The 20,775-nt window shown below is 42.7% G+C and overlaps 1 protein-coding gene across 2 annotated transcripts; it reads right to left on the reverse strand.

Annotated features, from left to right (window-relative positions):
- Positions 1–1,039: 1,039 nt before the first annotated feature.
- DNAJA2 (DnaJ heat shock protein family (Hsp40) member A2) lies at positions 1,040–19,649 on the reverse strand. Of its 2 annotated transcripts, XM_025370601.1 has the most exons (10): positions 19,365–19,649; positions 17,759–17,818; positions 17,219–17,442; positions 13,968–14,048; positions 13,379–13,512; positions 10,476–10,672; positions 5,218–5,362; positions 4,961–5,088; positions 2,650–2,863; positions 1,047–1,296 (listed from the first exon to the last, which is right to left on the reverse strand). In XM_025370601.1, the coding sequence occupies exons 1-9, from the start codon at positions 19,440–19,442 to the stop codon at positions 2,672–2,674; spliced, it is 1,239 nt and encodes a 412-aa protein (XP_025226386.1). In that variant the 5' UTR covers positions 19,443–19,649; the 3' UTR covers positions 1,047–1,296; positions 2,650–2,671. The 2 variants fall into 2 exon arrangements, with proteins under 2 accessions (XP_025226385.1, XP_025226386.1); XM_025370600.1 differs by having other exon boundaries at positions 1,040–2,863.
- Positions 19,650–20,775: the final 1,126 nt, after the last annotated feature.

Genomic DNA, 20,775 nt, shown 5'->3' on the forward strand with positions numbered 1-20,775 from the left:
TCTTTTTTTTTTTTTTTTTTTTTTTTTTGAGATGGAGTCTCATTCTGTTACCCAGGCTGGAGTGCAGTGGCACGATCTTGGCTCACTGCAACCTCTGCCTCTGGGATGATTCTCCAGCCTTAGCCTCCGAGTAGCTGGGATTACAGGCTCATGCCACCACACCCAGCAAATTTTTGTATTTTTAGTAGAGACAGGGCTTAGCCATGTTGGCCAGGCTGGTCTTGAACTCCTGACCTCAGGTGATCCGCCCACCTTGGCCTCCCAAAGTGTTGGGATTATAGGCGTGAGCCACCACGCCAGGCCCTTTTCTCATATAAGGTACTTTTACTGTACCAAAAGGTAAACAGAAAACTACTTACCACTGTGTTACAACTGCCTATGGTAACAAGCTGTACAGGTTTGTAGTCTAGGATCGATACACTACACCATATAGGTGTACAGTCGGCTACCCCACCTAGGTTCGTGCAAGTACACCGTTTGCATGATGAAACCGCCTAACCATGCACTTCTCAGAATGTATCCCTGCTATTACTGTGCAGATCTATGCCGTCAACAAGAATAAATCCTGAAAACATTAAGCTAAGTGAATGCATCACTAAAGGTCATGTATTTTGATCTAATTTATACAAAATGTCCAAAATACGCAAATATTTAGAAGCAGAATTAGCTATTAGTGATTACACCAGGAGTTGAGGAGAGAATGGAACAGAAAGTGACTTACTGGATTGGGGGTTTCTTCTTTGATGAAAATGTTCTGAAATTAGTGGAGATGGCTGAATATACTGAAATCAACTGAATTGTGGCAAATTTTTAAAAATGGTAAATTTTATGGTATATAAATCATATCTTGAATAAAGCTGTTACACAAAATTATCTGTGCTGGTGACCCTGTATGATTGGTTCTCTAGGCAGGTGCTCTACAAACTAGAGCAAGGAGACCAAGTGAAATAACACACCTTAACAGCAACTCTCTTCCAAATAGTTTTCTTGCCTACAGTCAAAACACCTGGGTAGAAATGAAAGACAGACTACACTGAACAACTGTTTTATAAACCTTTATTGGAAAGGCTACAAACTTTATATTGCCACCGCATTTCTTATGTTTAAAGTGGTTGTGGGGAAGTAACCTTGGATACAAAACTATTATGCTGTTGAATCTTGCCCAGGCTTGTAAAATATTTTTTGTACAATGGAGGTAGAGTGGATAGGTCAATAATTTAAACCTCACAGGCCTTGATTAGTGTCAGCACACCTTTTTCATTCAGGTTTTCAGCTTCTAGCAGACCTAGAAATAAACTACAAATACTAGATTTAGGCTCAGGGATGGCATTTAATACATTAAAAATTTTTCGTTTTCAGTTTTCCCCATTTGTTCCTTTATAAATGTAAAATGTGCATCTTCCCTCAAATAAATGTGTTCTACAAATACCTACTGAGAGTGAAATGGTAAAAACCAGATGATGGAAAGAGAAACACAACATCCTTTTCATCAATTTTACCTGATTTTTCTCATTTTCTTTAGTTTGAAATATAAATAACTACAACAATGCATATTTCAGTTGCCTTCATTCTTAAATTCTGAATAAGCATCTTTTCTATAAAACATTAAAGAAAATCTAATAATCAATGGCTTCTCCAATTCCAAATATTCAACGTAATGGAGACAGAGCGTCTTCTACATTTAATGAAAACAGGATTTGAAGACGTTCTATGCAGACATGGTTTTACTATAGATTTGCTCTTACCTTATTTTTTTAAAGGGGTGGTGGTGGGGAGATACAGAAGTCAGGCTAGCCCATTGCTCAGGAGTTACAGCACTCAAGACACCCTGGCCTCTAGAGAGCATCACTGAAGCCACTGAAGACTGTCTCTACCAGCCTTTTGTCTACTAAGACTATAAGATGGGCACAGGCCTGAGATATAAGCTTCAGGCCAATGGGTTTTTATGGGCTGTTTAAGAACCAGTACTAAGGATACATTCTTTATGTTTTTCCCTTCTAAAAATGTGACACAAAAGAATAATTTACACCAACTGCTTTTTATTATCGAGTTTCAGAAACCTTTCACAAGATGGTAAAAAAAAGAAAAAAAAGAAACAAAAAAGAAACAAAAAAAAAACCCAAAAACAAAAAAACTTTACAACCACAGCTAATGTAATTTTTTCCATTGTTCCCAGTCAGCTCCAAACCCATTGTGTGCAAAGCCCATTTTTTTCCATGCATCTAAATGATAGATACAGGCTATGAAATTCTTTATTCTATTTGTAGCAGCTTATGCAAGTGCAGCCAAACACAAAGCTTCAGGACAAATTATACAAACTTTACAATGTGGGATTTAAATTTAAAATATGAAACATAAAAATCTACACAAAACTGATAAAAATCAAGCACAGATACCAGGATTGAAACTTATAATATCCACATGTGAAAGGGAGTCTTGTTTCCTTTCAAGTGCTTTATTCTGCTATGGAACAGTCAAAATGAAGATGTAAAGCTTTGTGGTTAGTTTAAATTATACACTCTGTAGATACTATACCAATTTTAAAAGTTATACATAGACCAACAGATGTCCCTCAGTTCATCTGGATTGATAAGACACTCCAGCTGGATTGCTGAGAACAAATCAGGCAAATGTGGAAAGAAAATCCACCTGTGCAATTTGTTTGCAGAGTTTACTGATGGGCACACTGCACTCCAGGTCCATGATGGCTGCTGCTTTCTTCATCAGAGCTATCATTATAGGCTTCACGCCTCTGACCACCTCCTGAGCCTCGAGTGCTATCAAATTCCTGAAGCTCTACCTCCTCTGTTTCTCCAATTATGTTAGGAACTTCCGGTCTAGATGGCAGAAGATCTTCTAGTTCCTTTATTAAAACAAACAAAAACCAGGTTGGTTTTTAACAGTTTCATCAACTTTCCTTTTGATATATACAATCCAGTGTCGTTTCTTTAAGTGTTAAAAAAGGGGCTGGGCGTGGTGGTTCATGCTTATAATCTCACCCAGCACTTTGGGAGGCTGAGGCAGGCGGATGAGGAGGTCAGGAGATTGAGACCAGCCTGGACAACATGGTGAAACCTCGTCTCTACTAAAAATACAAAAAATTAGCCGGGCATGGTGGTGGGTACCTGTAATCCCAGCTAGTTTGAAGGCTGAGGCAGGAGAATTGCTTGAACCTAGGAGGTGGAGGTTGCAGTAAGCTGAGACTATGACACTGCACTCCAGCCTGAATGACAGAGCAAAACTCCATCTCAAAAAAAAAAAGTTAAAAAAAGGAATGTGGATTGGACTTTGAACTCTAAGTAAGAGATCACAAACTCATCACTCACAGGCCAAATCTAGACATCTTTTGTGCAACCTATTGCTTTAAGAACGAAAAAAAAGGTCATTAGCTGCCAATACTTTAACATTAGAAAACTTCTACAGGAGACACGCCTTCCTGCATCCGGCATGGACACCAGCTGATGAGAAGGGGGTAGTGGTCCCGCCCTCTGCAAGTGAGGAATCTGCTCTCTTCAGGGAGTGCTAGTCCTCACCACCACCCACACCGGATCTACTTTACTTCTCTACAATTCCCTGCTTGGCCCCATCAACATTTACACCAGCAATACTCTATTTCCTAACAACTAGGAAAGCCTACCAATCACACAAATATACTTTAAAATTGAATGTTAACATGACTATTAAGAAACTTGAAGTCAGCTGGGCACAGCAGCTCACAACTGCCATCCTAGAATTTCGGGAGGCAGGAGGATTCCTTGAGACCAGTCTGGACTCATAGCAAGACTCCACCTCTATGAAAAGTTTTGAAAAGCATTAGCAGGGTATGGTGGAGCACACCTGTAGTGAGCCATGATCATGCCACTGCACGCTAGCCTGGGCAACAGAGCGAGACTCTCTTAAAAAGAAAACTTGGCCGGGTGCAGTGGCTCACGCCTGTAATCCCAACACTTTGGGAGGCCGAGGCACGTGGATTACGAGTTCAGGAGATCGAGACCATCCTAGCTAACATGGTGAAACCCCGTCTCTACTAAAAATACAAAAACAAAATTAGCAGGGCGTGGTGGTGGGTGCCTGTAGTCCCGGCTACTTGGGAGGCTGAGGCAGGAGAATGGCATGAACCCAGGAGGCGGAGCTTGCAGTGAGCTGAGATCTGAGATCGCGCCACTGCACTCCAGCCTGGACGACAGAGAAAGACTCCGTCTCAAAAAAAAAAAAAAAAAAAAAAATATAAAAAAAAAAACAGAAAAAGAAAAAGAAAAAGCCGGGCGTGGTGGCTCAAGCTTGTAATCCCAGCACTTTGGGAGGCCAAGACAGGCGGATCACGAGGTCAGGAGATCGAGACCATCCTGGCTAAACCGGTGAAACCCCGTCTCTACTAAAAAATACAAAAAAAAAAAACTAGCCGGGCGAGGTGGCGGGCGCCTGTAGTCCCAGCTCCTTGGGAGGCTGAGGCAGGAGAATGGCATAAACCCGGGAGGCTGAGCTTGCAGTGAGCTGAGATCCAGCCACTGCACTCCAGCCTGGGTGACAGAGTGAGACTCCATCTCAAAAAAAAAAAAAAAAGAAAAAGAAAAAGAAAAAGAAACTTACCAGGCATTGTGGCTCACGCCTGTAATCCCAGCTACTTGGTTGGCTAAGGCATGAGAATCACTTGAACCTGGGAGGCGGAGGGTACAGTGAGCTGAGACTGCACCACTGCACTCCAGCTGGGGTGACACAGTGAGACTGTGTTTCCAAAAAATTTTTTTTTAATTAGCCAGGCGTGGCATCACACACCTGTAGTCCCAGCACCTCGGGGGACTGAGGTGAGAGGATCGCTTAAGCCCAAGAGGTCAAGGCTGCAGTGAGCCACGATCACACTACGGCACCCCAGCCTGGGCGACAGAGACCCTGTCTAAAAAACCAAAATCCAAATCCCAAACCTGGAAGTCAACTGTTGTTTAATTTAAAGAACACTTACGGAAAGCTTGTCTGGGTTGATCCAGTTGTTTTCAGGAAACTGCACATCAAACTTTATGTAAAGATCACCTTTTTCAAAGGGATTACGATACTGTGGCATCCCTTCACCTCGAACTACACGAACACATCCTATTAAGAGGAATGATTCATAATTTTACCCAAAAGAGGTGTTCATTTGTTTTTAGAGTTATGCAGTATAAAAAAATTACAAATTGTAAGAATACCTGAAAACCAGAATCAGACAAAATCAAGATTTACCTGGTTCAATTACTTTGCCAGGGGGGTATTTCACCACAATCTGACGTCCATCAAGGTGCTTAAACGTGAACTGAAATCCACATAGAGCTTCAACAAGTCCTATTTTATATGTCATGTGCAAATCATTCCCATCTCTCTGAAATACCTATAAATAAAGCACGAAAGAAATACATTTGCTTAAAAATTATGGAGCTACACCCTGCGGCACTATGTTCGTTGACTTAAATTCCAAACCTTATTTCTACCACTCACTTCCATGAGGAAGGTTTACTGGAACTGGTAAACAATGGCATATATAAGAGCAACAGAACTGAGGCCCCCAAAACAGGGCCAGGTGTATTCTGCAATTATGGCCCACTTTCAGATTCTGCCTCTGGTGAAAAAGGTATAGAAAGCCCAGAGGGCTTCTACAGAACAAGCTCATCCTGGAGAGCTCCCCAGACATGATCATAACAGGGAAGGGGGGGAGGGTCCAAGGTCAACATAAAAAAACCTCAACCAGTAACACCCAGCCAGCAAAGTCAAGTGGCTCAATTCTATGCTTCACACACGTACCAACAAGTTTCGTATCTCACTAAAATGTAAAACTGGTTCATTCAATATTACACTATAAGCCTATGGACTAGGTAATGCAAAAGGTATTGAGAATAAGCACAAAGAATGTTTCTGGGCCTTCAATGTGTAGGAAAAATATATCCAATTTCACATGCCCAATCTGCAATTTTTGCTTAGATTTTACAATGGTCACTCTTCTTGTAAAGAACAATCCTGGCTGGTTCACTTATAGAAAATCTGGTAGACAGATTCTTTTCCTATGTTACTCTCCTAAATTTACCCATTAAACAAAGTTAAACCATTACCTTAACCAATGATTCTCTAAGTGTGGTTCTGGACAAGCAGCTTCAGGAAACTTGTTAGGAACACATATTCTTGGGCCCCACTTCCATTCCTGCCAGAAACAAGGCAGGCAGGACCCAGTATCTGTAGTCCTAACAAGTCCTCCAGGCATTCTTGCGTGTGCTAGTTTGAGATCCAAAAAGGTATATTATCTATGCACATTTATTCAAGTGTTTCTCACAACAGGACCAATAGTTTATTTAATACAGGATTTTTCAACGCATTAAAAATGCTAAGTACGCCAGGCGCAGTGGCTCATGCCTGTAATCCCAGCACTTTGGGAGGCCAAGGCAGGCGGATCACAAGGTCAGGAGTTCAAGACCAGCCTGGCCAATATGGTGAAACCCCATCTCTACTAAAAACACAAAAATTAGCCAGGCGTGGTGGTGGGCGCCTGCAGTCCCAGCTACCTAGGAGGCTGCGGCAGGAAAATCACTTGAACCTGGGAGGCGGAGACTACAATGAACCAAGATCGCGTCATTGCACTCCAGCCTGGGCGACAGAGCGAGACTCCATCTCAATTTAAAAAAAAAAAAAAAAATTTTAAAAACCTAAATATAGGGTCAGAGCTTTGGGAGGCCAGTTCAAAACAGCAACATAGGGAGACAAAAAATTAAAAGATAAAATAGGCTAGTTGAGGCAGGATGATCCCTTGAGCCCAGGAGTTGGAGCCTGCGGTAGTAGTCCCTCCTCAATGATCCAGCCACTGCACTCCAGCCTGGATGACAGAAGGACATCCTGTCTCTTAAAAATAATAATAATAAATTTAAAATAAAATGCTAAGTATACTGTAAAATGCGAGTGTTCTAAGAACCATCTTACCAAATATCCTTTGTTAAAGTCATATTATTTTAGGACGGAAGCAGTAGCTCATGCCTATAATCCCAGCACTTTGGGAGGCTGAGGCAGGTGGATCACCTGAGGTCCTGGTCAACAAGGCGAAATTCTGTCTCTACTAAAAATATAAAAACTAGCCGGGTGTGGTGGTACAGGCCTGTAGTCCCAGCTACTTGGGAGGCTGAGGCAGGAGAATCGCTAGAACCTGGGAGGTGGAGGTTGCAGTGAACAGAGATTGCGCCACTGCACTCCAGCCTGGGTGACAGAGTGAGACTCCGTCTCAAAAAAAATAAAATAAAAATAAAAAGGAAGGGCAGGGCATGGTGGCTCACACCTATAATCCCAGCACTTTGGGAGGCTGAGGTGGGCAGATCACTTGAGGTCAGGAGTTTGAGACCAGCCTGACCAATATAGTGAAACCCTGTCTCTACTAAAAATACAATTGCGCCACTGCACTCCAGTCTGGAGGACAGGGCGAGACTTTGTCTCTTTAAAAAAAAAAAAAGAAAAAAAGAAAGAGATTATGTATCATGTTCTTGTACAGGAGAGTTCAACTGAAAGTGATTTCAAAAAAAAATGATTATCAGGATGGTTGTTGCAGTGGAGGGGGAGAAGCTAAACTGGATGCTAAAAGTTTAAACAGAATAAACAAGCAAGAATGCCGGAAAGTTTCTGAAAAACAAAATTAATGAGGAGGGACTACCAAAGCACTAGACCAGAAAACACTTAAAAGTCATAATTTCTGAATAACAAAAGCACAGGTTATAGAGGCGTGACTAACATCATCAGGTTCTGTAGTTTGATGCTGTATAACTGCATTATGGTAACCAGACCACCGAGACACACAAACGGGCACACTGACAAGTGACATGGCAAGATGATGACTATAGATGATACAGCACTCCCAAGAAGGAACTAGACAAACTTCCATTCTAACCTTTACCACCTTCTATTTTCTACCTTAGACAACCAGTTACATCTGCCTTCTGTTGAAAATTCCATGCCAATTCCACTGCTGCCAACAACTTTCAGAGATGACTTACTTCCCAACACCTCCCCACAGGCCCTAAGAAAGAAGCTTATTCATAATCTCATTTGACTCTTTAATATCCGAAAAGCCCAGGGAAGCCAAAGCTAGTAAATGGGGCCCAGACCTTAAGTCCTTTGCCTCGAAATCCAATGATCTACTTTTAAAAAACCCAATTTATTATGCAGCAACATTAAAAACTAAACTTAGGAATAAAAAAAGGTTTTACCATCAGTTTGACATGCCTCAAACCAACAAAATTAATCTTTCTTCTGCAAATAAGCATTCCTTCTTCACTTCCTCACTACCGTGCTGCTGCACCTGCCAGACATCATTTGACAATGAACCCCAAACTACTCCAAGGATTCTATCAATGAAAATGCCTAGGCATTGTCTGTACCATTTTACAACACAGTCTAACCTACATCCAAGCAGAATTCCCAATTATTTAGCTGTCTTGCTAGCTTTCTCCCTCATATTCCTGGTATGGTGCTGTGCACAGCAGCAAGACTGAATGAACAAGGAAGTAGCTAAAATGTTAACAAATGGCAAATCTTGTAAATATTTCATCCTATAAGACCCAAAGGCAGAATTCTAAAAACTACTCTTATTTTTTGACAACCTAGGAGACATTTGCTATTTGCAGGGTTGGCAATTTCCACAAAAAGCCAAAATACATAATTTGTAGCTTTGCTGAGTCATGAAAGCTGACTAGCACGCCCTGATTGTCCAGGAGATCAAGTCTGACCTTGTGAGGGATTACAACCAAATTCCTAAAACCTGGATCTCAATATGGCTTTGTTGTTCTCTATTGGATTCTTAAAGTGATTTTTAACATTTACTCTATTTGAAGAAATGACCACCACAGAAGGACGATCTCCTTCTTTATTAAATATATAAACTTTAAATTACAAACAGATAATCAGCTTGCCCACCTTTTTAGAATTAAAAAGAATAACCTTTCACTGAACATAATACAAATTTACCATTTCTCTGGGTTGACTGGACTTATGCACAGGAGAAAATTTCACGGCAAACTAAAAAGGTAGTTAACCTGTGATGTAATGACTTTCAGAGGAAAGCATGAGTAAATGAGATCAAGTACAAAGCTAGAGTCCTACCCAAGTGCTTCTAACATTCAAGAATTTAGGTGATTACTGGAGGGGTTTTTCATGAATAGCTCCAGATATATTCTTTATAAGTAAGGTCTACAGTATATAATATGGACATTAAAAATATACAAGTGCAATGCTAAAATCAAAATAACATACACTAGGCTGGGCATGGTGGCTCATACCTGTAATCCCAGCACTTTGGGAGGTCGAGACAGGAGGACTGCTTGAGCTCAGGAGTTCAAGACCAGCCTGGGCAATATGGCAAGACCCTGTCTCTACTAAAAATACAAAAACAAAACAAAACAAACCCAAAAAAACAGATGGGCATGCTGGTGCGTCAGTTGTCCCAGCTACTTGGGAGGCTGAGATAGGAGGATTGCTTGGGCCCAGGGGCAAAGGTTGCCGTGATCCCAGATCACGCCACTGTACTCCAGCTTCGGCAACAGAGCAAGACCATCTCAAAAACAAAAAACTCCCAAAACATACACCAGTGACCACATTCTTCAGAAACTTCTAAAAAAAATGTTTTGTTTTGTTTTTTTTTAAATCCTAGAACTCTTTCAAGGATAGCTCACTTGGCTACCCAATAAGTAAAAACCAAATCAACAGAGCAGCAGAGTTTCACAGTGAAAAAACAGGCTGCCTTAGACCAACTGGTCCAACGCCCAGTGCCCTTATTTTCATAAACAAAGAAACTGAGACAGTAAGACTACCTACGGTTAAAGTGCTAGTCAACGACCAAGCTAGAGGAGAATCGCTTGAACTTGGGAGGCGGAAGTTGCAGTGAGCCAAAATTGCGCCACTGCACTCCAGCCTGGGTGCAGTCAAAAAAACTCCGTCCAAAAAAAAAAAAAGACCAACGCTGGGTGCAGTGGCTCCCGCTGTTAATCCCAGCACTTTCGGAGGCTGAGGCAGGCGCACCACCTGAGGTCGGGAGCTCAAGACCAGCCTGACCAACATGGAGAAAGCCCGTCTCTACTAAAAATAAAAATTAGCCAGGAGTGGTAGTGCGCGCCTGCATTCCCAGCTACTCAGGAGCCTGAGGCAGGAGAATCGCTTGAACCCGGGAGGCAGAGGTTGCAGTGAGCCGAGATCACGCCACTGCACTCCAGCCTGGGCAACAACAGTGAAACTCCATCTCGGGCGGGGGGGAAAAAAAAACCAAGCCAGGACTAAAACTGACTCTTATAGTGCTTCTAACGGCACCTGCCTTGTTAGTCTTTCTTACACAAGCCTGTCTTTAGGAATTTGCCATGATTCCCTTAACTTCTCCAGTGTGCAGTGTTGCTCCAGGGACTCCAAACAGATCTAACCTATTTCTCACAAACAAGAAGTACTTCTGAATAAAACAAAACACAAAAAACTAAAAAAAGGAAAATCACCTCATGTTCTTTCTCCTGCAGCAAAAGAACAATGTCTCCAGGTTCCACTCCTGGGGCCTGGTCTGCTTCCCCAGTGAATGTAATTCTCTGTCCATGTTTCATGCCTTTGTCTACGTGGACTTCAAGAATCTTCACTTCTTTAATCACCTTCTTCCCTTCACATTTTTTACAGCGGTCTTTTTCATTAATTACCTCTCCTGGAAAAAGAAGTCATTGAAACTTTCAGCAAGAGTACTATACTGTACTCTTTAATACTCTTATCCTTTAAATATACTTTCTGAATTTCTTTTAATAGCTACCTAAATTTTTATTCAAAGCAGCATTCTGAGGCCAAGCATAGTGGCTCAAGCCTGCAATCCCAGTATTTTGCGAGGTCAGAGTGATAAGATCACTTGAGCTCAGGATCTGAGACCAGCCTAGCAATACAGTGAGACCTTGCTTCTACTACAAATAAAAAAAGTTAGCCGGCATGGTAGTGCACACCTGTAATCCTGGCTACTCGGGAGGCTGAGGAGGGAGGACTGCTGGAGGTCGAGGCTGCAGTGAGTTATACTCATGCCACTGCACCTCAGTTTGGGTGACAGTGTGAGGCCATGTCTCAAAACAAAACAAAAAAAAGCATTATTCTGAATAACAAAAACTTACATCTTACTACTGCAGATTGCCTGAAGGACTCAGCTTCCCACTATTTCAGAATGTAATGTATCCATACCATGTTTAGGGCAACATGGTTTTTCTCTTCTATATATTCTTCTGAAATATTTAATTATGGTATAAAAAAGCAAAACTGTGATTATACATAGTATAGTGTGAAAAAATTGCGTCACTTTCTAATGGCGAATTACTGGCACATTTGGAGGCTTAGAAAGATGTGTATAACTGATTATTTAGGGGCTGTTTCTGTAACAGTACTTTTGCAAAGTATGTTCTGCGAAACACCAGTTCTTCAAAATGGTAATGGTGGCGGGGCATGGTGGCTCACACCTGTAATCCCAGCCCTTTGGGAGGCCAAGGTAGGAGGATCACCTGAGGTCAGGAGTTTGAGACCAGCCTGGCCAACATGGCAAAACCCCGTCTCCACTGAAAATACAAAAATCAGCCGGGTGTCATGGCGGGCGCCTGTAATCCCAGCTACTCAGGAGGCTGAGGCAGCAGAATCACTTGAGCCAGGAGGCAGAGGTTGCGGTGAGCTGAGATCGTGCAACTGCACTCTAGCCTAGGCAACAGAGCAAGACTCTGTCTCACATTAAAAAAAAAAAAAAAAGAAAAAAAAAAAGGTAATGGTACATGAGAAAAGATTTCAGTTAACTTTGGTTTCTTGATAGTGGGAGTTAGCAATTTTAATAAAATAAAAGGAGGCCAAGAGTGGTGGCTAACACCTGTAATCCCAGCCCTTTGGGAGGCTGGGGCAGGAGGATTGCTTGAATCCAGGAGTTCGAGACCAGCCTGGGCAACATGGCAAAACCCAGTCTCTACAAGAAATACAAAAATTAGCTGGGCGTGGTGGCAAGCACCTGTGGTCTCAGCTAATTGTGGGGTGAGGGGCTGAGGTGGGAGGATTGCTTGAGCGTGGGTGGTGGAAGCTGCAGTGAGCCGAGAATGCGCCACAGCACTCCAGCAACACCCTATCTCCAAAAATAATAATAATTTTAAAAAATAAAGTAAAATGCCAAGATTATCCAGGAAGCAAACATCATATGTAGCTTCTCATAATTATCTCATCACTTCCAATAGCAATGTGGAAAAGGATGCTCTTGAACTATACTGTCTAATGTGGTAGCCACTATCTACCTGTAGCTACTTAAGTTTATGTTTAAATTAATTCAAATTTAAAATCGTTCCCCAGTCACACTAGCCACATGTGAAGTATGCAGTAGTCACAGGTGATTAATGGCTACTGTACTGAACACTGCAGATACAGAACATTTCCATCACCACAGAAAAAAATTCTACTGGATAGCGCTGCTCTAGAATGGCAGGGGTGGGAGGAGCTACTTGTTTTTATAATTAAAATTTTAATCAGAACACAGCCATACCCATTTGTCTGTGGCTATAAAAGCACTAAAAGTCAGAGGTGAGTAGTTGTGACAAAAACTATTTGGCCCACAAAGACTAAATTATTTACTTCTGTGAGGACAGTTTCAATCTCAAAATCAATTCTTTAAAGCTAACTAAAGGTTACAGTAAAATCTTCTACTTATCAGAGTAACTAAACAATTACTTGTTTAGTTATTTATTATTTATTTGTCCCTTTGTAGTTTAAAAGGTTCTATTTGAGAAAGGAGATAGTCCTCCCATGGTGGTCATTTCTACAGAGACAGTATATAAAAGGTTATATTTGATAAAGAAGGAAATAGCAAAGGAACAAATAATCGCCTTGCCCCTCTTTTCAGAATTAAGAAGTCACCTTTCACTAACACAATACAAATCTACTGTTTCTCTACGTTCACTGGGCTTAGGCATAATGGAGTAATTACTTTCACGCTTTTATTTTTTGCAACAGGGTCTTGTTCTGTCGCCCTGGCTGGAGTGCACTGATATGATCACGGCTCACTGCTCCCTTGAACTCCTGGGCTCAAGCAATCCTCCCGCCTCAGCCTCCCAGGCAGCTGGGACCACAGACATGCCCTGAGCCCCTGATTACATATTTTTCTACACTTTTTTTCCTATAGTAATCAGGTCTCCCTATGTTGCCCAAGCTGGCCTCGAACTCCTGGGCTCAAGCAATCCACCTCTGTCTCCCAAAGTGCTGGAATTATGGGAATACGCTAATGCATCCGGCCTCCTTTTTCTTTAATAAGATGTAAACAAATACCCTTTGAAATAAAAAATTGTAAACCTCTCCAATATCTGCATTCTCAATCCATTTCAACATAAAAGCAGAGAAGTACTGGCACACATACCTTCTCCATTACAATCAGAGCATACAGACTGCATCTGTTGTACCATTCCTGGAGCCAGCTGTCTGATCATGATGCGCACACCCCGACCTCGACAAGCACTACACTTCTGGACAGCTCCAGACTTTCCGCCTTGGCTAAAGCAAACACAAGTTATGCATTAGGTTTTTGTCCACAGACCACTCCAATAAGCTATGACACACAGAAATTGTACTTTTACCTTAACTTCAACCCCAATAACTTGTATTTAAACACAATAACTTGTGTTTAAATTGACTTTCAGAAGTATCAGAAAACGTTCTGCTAAGATTTATTTATTGATTGATTGAGATGGAGTCTCACTCTGTCACCCAGGCTGGAGCGCAGTGGCGCAATCTTGATTCACTGCAACCTCCACCTCCCGGGTTCAAGTGATTCTTCTGCCTTAGGTGATCCACCCGCCTCGGCCTCCCAAAGTGCTGGGATTACAGGTGTGAGCCACTGCACCCGGCCGTAAGTTTTAACTCATAACAATTTTTACCTGGTACAGACAATCAGTGTGACACTTAAAGAACAGACAAAATGTACCCAATAAACCAGAGGACACACTTACCCACTGCATGCACTACAGAGTACATTCTTGCTAAGTTGGAGTTTGGTTGTCTTGCCATTATACAGATCTTCTAATGATACTCTGGAAAGAAAATAATCAGCTTCAATCAAATTTTGCCACATTTGCTCAAATACAAGATATAAATAACAGCTGATACAGCAAATTCATTATCAACTTTTAAAACAGAATTCAAAAACACCTCATAATCTCACATTAAATCATTCAACTGAGGTTTATTTTATGGCTGAAATTAACAGAAATATTTTATGACTACAGACAGTATATATTCGATACTCAAAGTCAGAGCCCATAGCATCAGGTCAACAATTTGCTGTGGTGGAATTTCTGATAAAGCTGATGACTTCACAAACTCAAACATCACAACCTTCTGTTCTGAGGCATAAGCCCTCCATCCAACTCCTAAGAAAAACACTTCAGAAGAGGTACGATTATTATTCCCATTTTATGTGATAAAACTGAGGGACAGAACAGTCAAGTAACTTGCCCAAGATCACATAGGTGTCTGGCTCCAGAGTCCCTGTTTGCTCCATGGACAATTTAGAAAGGCTACAAAGTTGTATTTCAGCTTAAGTGAGTCACTTAGATGGCATATGTCTTAAAAAAAAATAGAAGTGGCCCTACCAATAGTATGACAGAAAGGAGGGAAAGAATCGTTTTTCATGCCAGGTGCAGTGGCTCATGCCTATAATCCCAGCACTTCGGGAGAATGAGGAAGGAGGATTGCTTGAGCCTAGCAGTTCAAGATCAGCCTGAGCAACTTAGAGAGACCTCATCTTTACCAAAAAATAAAAAATAATTAGCCAGGAATAGTGGCATGTCTGAAGTCCCAGCTACCCAGGAAGCTGAGGCAGGGAATTGCTTAAGCCCTGGAGATTGAGGCTGCAGTGAGCTGAGATCGCACCACTGCACTCCAGCCTGGGGGACAGAGTGAGACAAGTACTTATGTGTGGAGTTTTCTACTTGTGGCATCATGATGGTGCTCAAAAAGTTTCATATTTTGGAGCATTTCAGATTTCAGATTAGGAATGGTCATCCTGTAATGATTTGCTTTAAAATCCTGGGAGTTACAGGAACAAAAAAATAGTTAAAAGTATTTTACAAAGCACCTACACTATTTTGTGATATTCAAACTTTCTCAAAATTGTTATTCTCAGAAACTTAAAACTGTTGTAGACAGGATAAGAATACCACATGTAAGGACAAAACATTACCAACAACACCGTCAAATAATGACCTATCTACAGCTGAGTCTTAGACAAAAAAGCTTGTTGCATCTTCTATACTCTCTGTAACAAATCATTTTTTTAAAAATTGGCTTTTTCCCCCTACATATTAAATTACAATTGATATGCACAACCAGTACCCTAAGCCAAAAAAAAGGACACATTTCAACAAAGAAGGCCAAGGAAAGAAAAATGAAGGTAATGGTTTGGCAGGGCTGGCACTCTCCACTAGTGGGGCCTAAACTGGCACAATCCCTCTGTGCAAGGCAATTTAGTTGTATTTATCAGCCTCAAAACACTCATGCCTGCCTGGGAATCTCTGCCAAGGAGAAACAAAGCTTTACATAAAGATACTCATAGCAGCACTATCTATTACAGAAAAAAAAACCTGGCAATACCCTATATAAAAGGTAAATGATTAAATCATGGAATGCAGTATTATAAGCACAGTATTTGTAATAACAGGAAAATTTGAAATGTTAAAACAACAGAAAACTGTTTTACTATATAGCATAACATTTCTTTAAACATGAAGAACTATAAAGTACAGACAGCACTCTTTTGATCCTATTTTCTTTTTAGATCATTTCTATATTAAAGAAAAATATAAACGAATTAACGTGCACTGCACAAATATTACCATTGGAATGGTATTCAAATGTTAATTTCTGAGGGCAAATTCTTTTAAAAAACAAATTTTAAGGATTCAATGAGACTCAAGTTAACAGATAACATGACTTCCTCTAATTTACTCAAGTATATAAACTAGGATATTATGAAATATTTTAAGTACCTGAACTTCAGCCACTGACATTTGCTAATAAAATAATTTATCGAAAAAAAGAATGGGAAAAAAGACCTCCCAGATTTTGCAAAGTGAAATAGCTAATTTCATACTGGAGAGGGCTTGTGGATTCACAGTCTAAGATCAAGGTCAGGCACCATTCATGTGTTGGCAGGTTAATGTCAGGCTGGAAGCCAGCAAGCTCCATGGAAACCAACTTAGGAGAGTTCACACTGAGGATCAAGTAATGAGTGACTCTAACATGTACACAAAGTAGGCAGACAGTCACTCATTTTTAGTTTTTAAATAAAAGGTAACTTGGAAGATTCATATACTTCAAAGAAAATAGGCTGGGTGCAGTGGCTTATGCCTGTAATCCCTGATCACCTGAGCTCAGGAATTCAAGACCAGCCTGGCCAACATGGCAAAACCCTGTCTCTACTAAAAAAATACAAAAATTAGCCCCGCATGGTGGCAGGTGCCTGTAATCCCAACTACTTGGGAGGCTGAGGCAGGAGAATTGCTTGAACTTGAAAGGCGGAGGTTGCAGTGAGCCTAGATGGTGCCACTGCACTCCAACCTGGGTGACAGAGTGAGACTCCATTTCAAAAAAAAAAAAAAAAAAAAGATCAGGCATGGTGGCTCACGCCTCTAATCCCAGCACTTTGGGAGGCCGAGGCAGGCAGATTACCTGAGGTTGGGAGTTCGAGACCAGCATGACCAACATGGAGAAACCCCACCTCTACTAAAAATACAAAATTAGCTGGGCGTGGTGCCACATCTGTAATTCCAGCTACTCGGGAGGCTGAAGACAGGAGAATCGCTTGAACCCAGGAGGCGGAGGTTGCAGTGAGCTGAGATTGTGCCATTGCACTCCAGCATGGGCAACAAAAGCGAAACTCAGTCTCAAAACAAGAAAGAAAAGAAAAAAGAAAATGATCTTCACACTTGAAATTTTAAGTCCTATAATAACAAGCAGCCTCAGAACCATATAAAACCACCTTCCTCTCATTAAAAAATATCTACCATCCTTTTAAGAGCTACAGCAAAATAGAAACAGTCAGATAATCAAATTCTATTTAGTCACCAAAAGAAGACAAGGCACATGGAAGTTTTTCTAATGAAGGACAGAACATTCTATGAGTTTTTTTTCTTCTACTGAGTCAATATTCCACTTGACAAAAAGTACCTAACTTTTTAACACAACAAAACAAGATATTCACTTGAGTGGATGCATCATGTCCTCTCCTCTTCTTCTGCCATTTCGACTTCTACTCTGATTGCCCATGAAGCCGAACAATCCCCCACCAAAAATGTGAGAGAAAATATCATCCATGCCACCACCTCCGCCGCTGCCTTCCCGAAGACCTTGCTCTCCGTATCTGTCATATAACTCACGCTTCTCAGGATTTGATAGTACTTCATATGCAAAACTTATTTCTTTAAACTATAAAGAAAAGGTAAAAATAAAAATAATTGCATTTTCAAATAGAAGAGTGGGGAGAGGCTATAGGAATCCAGAATCCATTTAATTCTAATAAAAGGGACAAGTTACCTTTGACTTGATTCTGCTTCTATTTACCACCCACCACTCCTCAGAATGGTAGTACTCTTATTCTAAAACTAAAATACTCTTTGACATTATGAAAATGTGGCTGTGTGGGCATAGTTGGATTTTTTTCCTGCAACATTCCTTTTTTTCAAGGAGGGCAATTTAAGTTAAAACTAAAACCCCCGGAATAAAAAAATCGCAAATAACTTACTTTGTCTCCTGCATTTGGATTCTTATCAGGATGATATTCCTTGGCTAACTTTCTGTATGCCTTTGAAAATGGACAAAAACAAAGAAGGTTATAACTAAACACCAGTTTAAAGTTTTGTAATAACTTAACATCCACTTTTCTGAAAAGTAATGTTCTAGAGTTATAACCTTCCAAAAATATTTTCTATTCATATTCTTTGGCACTTCCTCACGATACTGTTTACTAATGTAATATAACCAAGTAGACTGTAGCTATACTTGAAAATAATTACAGTGACGTGAAAACCAGATAAAACAATGAAGCAATACCATAGGGAAAAACAAAACGTTCAAACATTATCCATATTTTCCCTATCGTCAAGTGTCTGATGGCCAAGTAACCAGTCCAAGACCACCCTAATAAATTCGAGATAAATGACTGTCAAGCTTTACGGACTGCAAAACATTACTATAAATCAAGCTAAAGTCACAATTCCTGCTCCCGATGGCTCATGCCTTCCTTCTAACTGTAACGTCATGAAAAAGTCAAGGTGGTCCCAGGTAGTGTCTTTAGGTGTTTTATTTGCACGTGGTGGTTAACTGGGGTCGTGGTGGCAACTTCGGTGGTAGTGAAGTTGTACACTCTCAACGAGGTGTTTGGGTCATACAGCACTTAAATCTTCATTCACGGAGGCTCGTGAATTATATAATACAGACTAGCATTTCCGGTAAGGTAACAGGAAGTCCACTGCACTCTTCTCACTGCCTAAGGAGCATTCTCATTTTTCTCGGCTTACAAATCCGGATGCTCTTAGCCCGGTGAGGATGCTGTGGGGCTTAAACGCCTCGTGTGCTTTGAAATCCTGAGATGAAAGATATCGCAGCATTGCAAACAGCGATAATAAGGCCTTCTATTCATCTTTATTGAACACTCAGGCGTTTGGCTGGGACCACGGCTTATTCCTAAGCAGGTACAGGACATTAGCATTACCTGACCACAGAACAATGCATCCAAACACAGACCCACGCTACCTCCGGGTCAATGGGCGAGGGAGGAAGAGAGGGAGGAGCTCCCGCAGCCCGCAGCCGGGGATCCCAGGAAACAACCCCATCTGCCCGAGGCGCTCTGTGGGGGCGGCCTCGACCTCCCCGCCGGACCTCCCCGCCGTTTTTCCCCGCGGAGCACCAGACCCGGGGCCGACGGCCGCGGGGTGGACAGCTTCTCTCCCGGGGCCGGGATGCGCTGAGCACCTCGGTCCAACCTGTTTTTCCGGGGTGGTGACCTCGACGCGGAGAGCCGGGCGAGCCGCTGCCTCCTGGGGGAGACCGGCCACCGGCGCTCGCCCGAGGAGGGAGGAAGGGCTACCGTCGTGTTTGCGCAGGAGTGAGTTTTATTTGCTGCATCTGCGGGCGGGCGGGGCCGGCGGCCCAAGGTCAGCCGAGGCCGGAGTGCGCGGCTCGCCGCGAGGCCGGTCCCGCCGCTGCCGCCGCCGATCCCCAGCCCGGGCCCGTCACGGCCGGCGCCGGCTCGCGGGCCGCCCAGTAGCGCGGCCTGGCTGAAGAAGACATCCCCGGCCGCGCAGGCCCCGCGCCCCTCACACCCGCCCGCCCGGCCCGCTCCCGGATACCTTCTTCAGCTCGTTCTCGCTGGCGCCGGGCGGGACGCCCAGGATGTCGTACAGCTTCGTGTCAGCCACGTTAGCCATGGCGGCCGGCCGGGCAGTGCTCAAGAAGAAGGTGGCGGAGCAGACAGAGAGGAGCCGGGCCCACAAGCAGCGTCGGCAGCGGCACAGGCCGAGGGAGACAGCGAGGGGGAAGCGGGGGCGGGGCTGAACTTTGACTGGGCGCACGGTGCGCCGTGACGTCGCAGTGCGGAGCCCGCCCCCGAGCGCCCGAGGCGCGGCCACTGGGTCGGGGTAGTGAAGAGTGTGGCTGGTTCTCTGATCTCTTCTGGGTCCAGGCTGCTGTGCTGGGCCGACGTAGGAAATGAACTCTACACGGCGCACCCCAGGAATTCAGCTTCCTCTCAAAGGCCACGGTTGCGACGTCGCGTGTTTAACCTCGCACTGGGTACTGAGGGGATTAACAGGCCTACGCGGCAGCTTCGTTAGCTTCGAGTCGGTCGGGAAAGGAAGTGGGCCCCGGTTCCTGCAGGAGGCCAGCCTGGCGCGCAGAAATCGTTCTCAGAATCCAGGACGTCGGTGGACCCTCTGGGTCTGGCTCCCTCGGGGCTTACGATGAAAAAGACTGGGGAGCGTGTGTGTGTGTATGTTGTGTTTTATGTTATGGGAATAATGAAACATTCAACAAAAGCAGTCTGTTACACCCCGTAGTGCAGTTAGCTACATTTTACCAATTTTGTTTCATTCGCTCCCCTATACATCTCTAGTGTTTTCAGGGAAACCGTTTCATTCATAAATACCCTGAGTGTATATATTTAAGACAACTTTTAAAAGCATGACGACGTAATCTCATCTAATGAAATTAACAATTCCTTAATCTAATTCCCAGTCTATATTTAGGTTTTTCAAATGATCGCATGGCCTTTTACAATTGGTTTGTGGCATTCCAGTCCAAACCAAGGTCCACGTGTTGCTTCTGGACCACGTGTTTAAGCCTCTTGATAGCTTTAAAATTAGCTAATACCAGAGGTTTAGATGGTGTAAGGCAACTCTGGCCACCAGGTGACTTGATTTACATTCGCTTTAGTTTCGCTCAGAAAGTGAATGCTGTGCATCTACCACGTGCTATGATGTACAGAGGCCTGGTCCGGAGAGAGGAGTGTTACAAAAGTGCCTGCCTTCAACCCATTTACCGTTTACGGAGACAGAAAAGTAAGATTTTATGATCCCTTGGAACCTGAACTGATAGCAAAGACTTCAGTATAAGCATCTTACTCAGGATAATGTTTCTTTCTTGGCGTTCCCCTTGACCTAGTTGTGGAGGGCCTGAATGCCGTGACAAGGTCTCTGAAATTTAGCCCGAAAACCCTAAGAGTAATCAGTGATAAGTCATTGATAGTCCTTAAACCCTTTTCCT

The sequence above is a fragment of the Theropithecus gelada genome, chromosome 20 (genome assembly GCF_003255815.1).
Source record: "Theropithecus gelada isolate Dixy chromosome 20, Tgel_1.0, whole genome shotgun sequence".
Taxonomy (NCBI): Eukaryota; Metazoa; Chordata; class Mammalia; order Primates; family Cercopithecidae; genus Theropithecus; species Theropithecus gelada.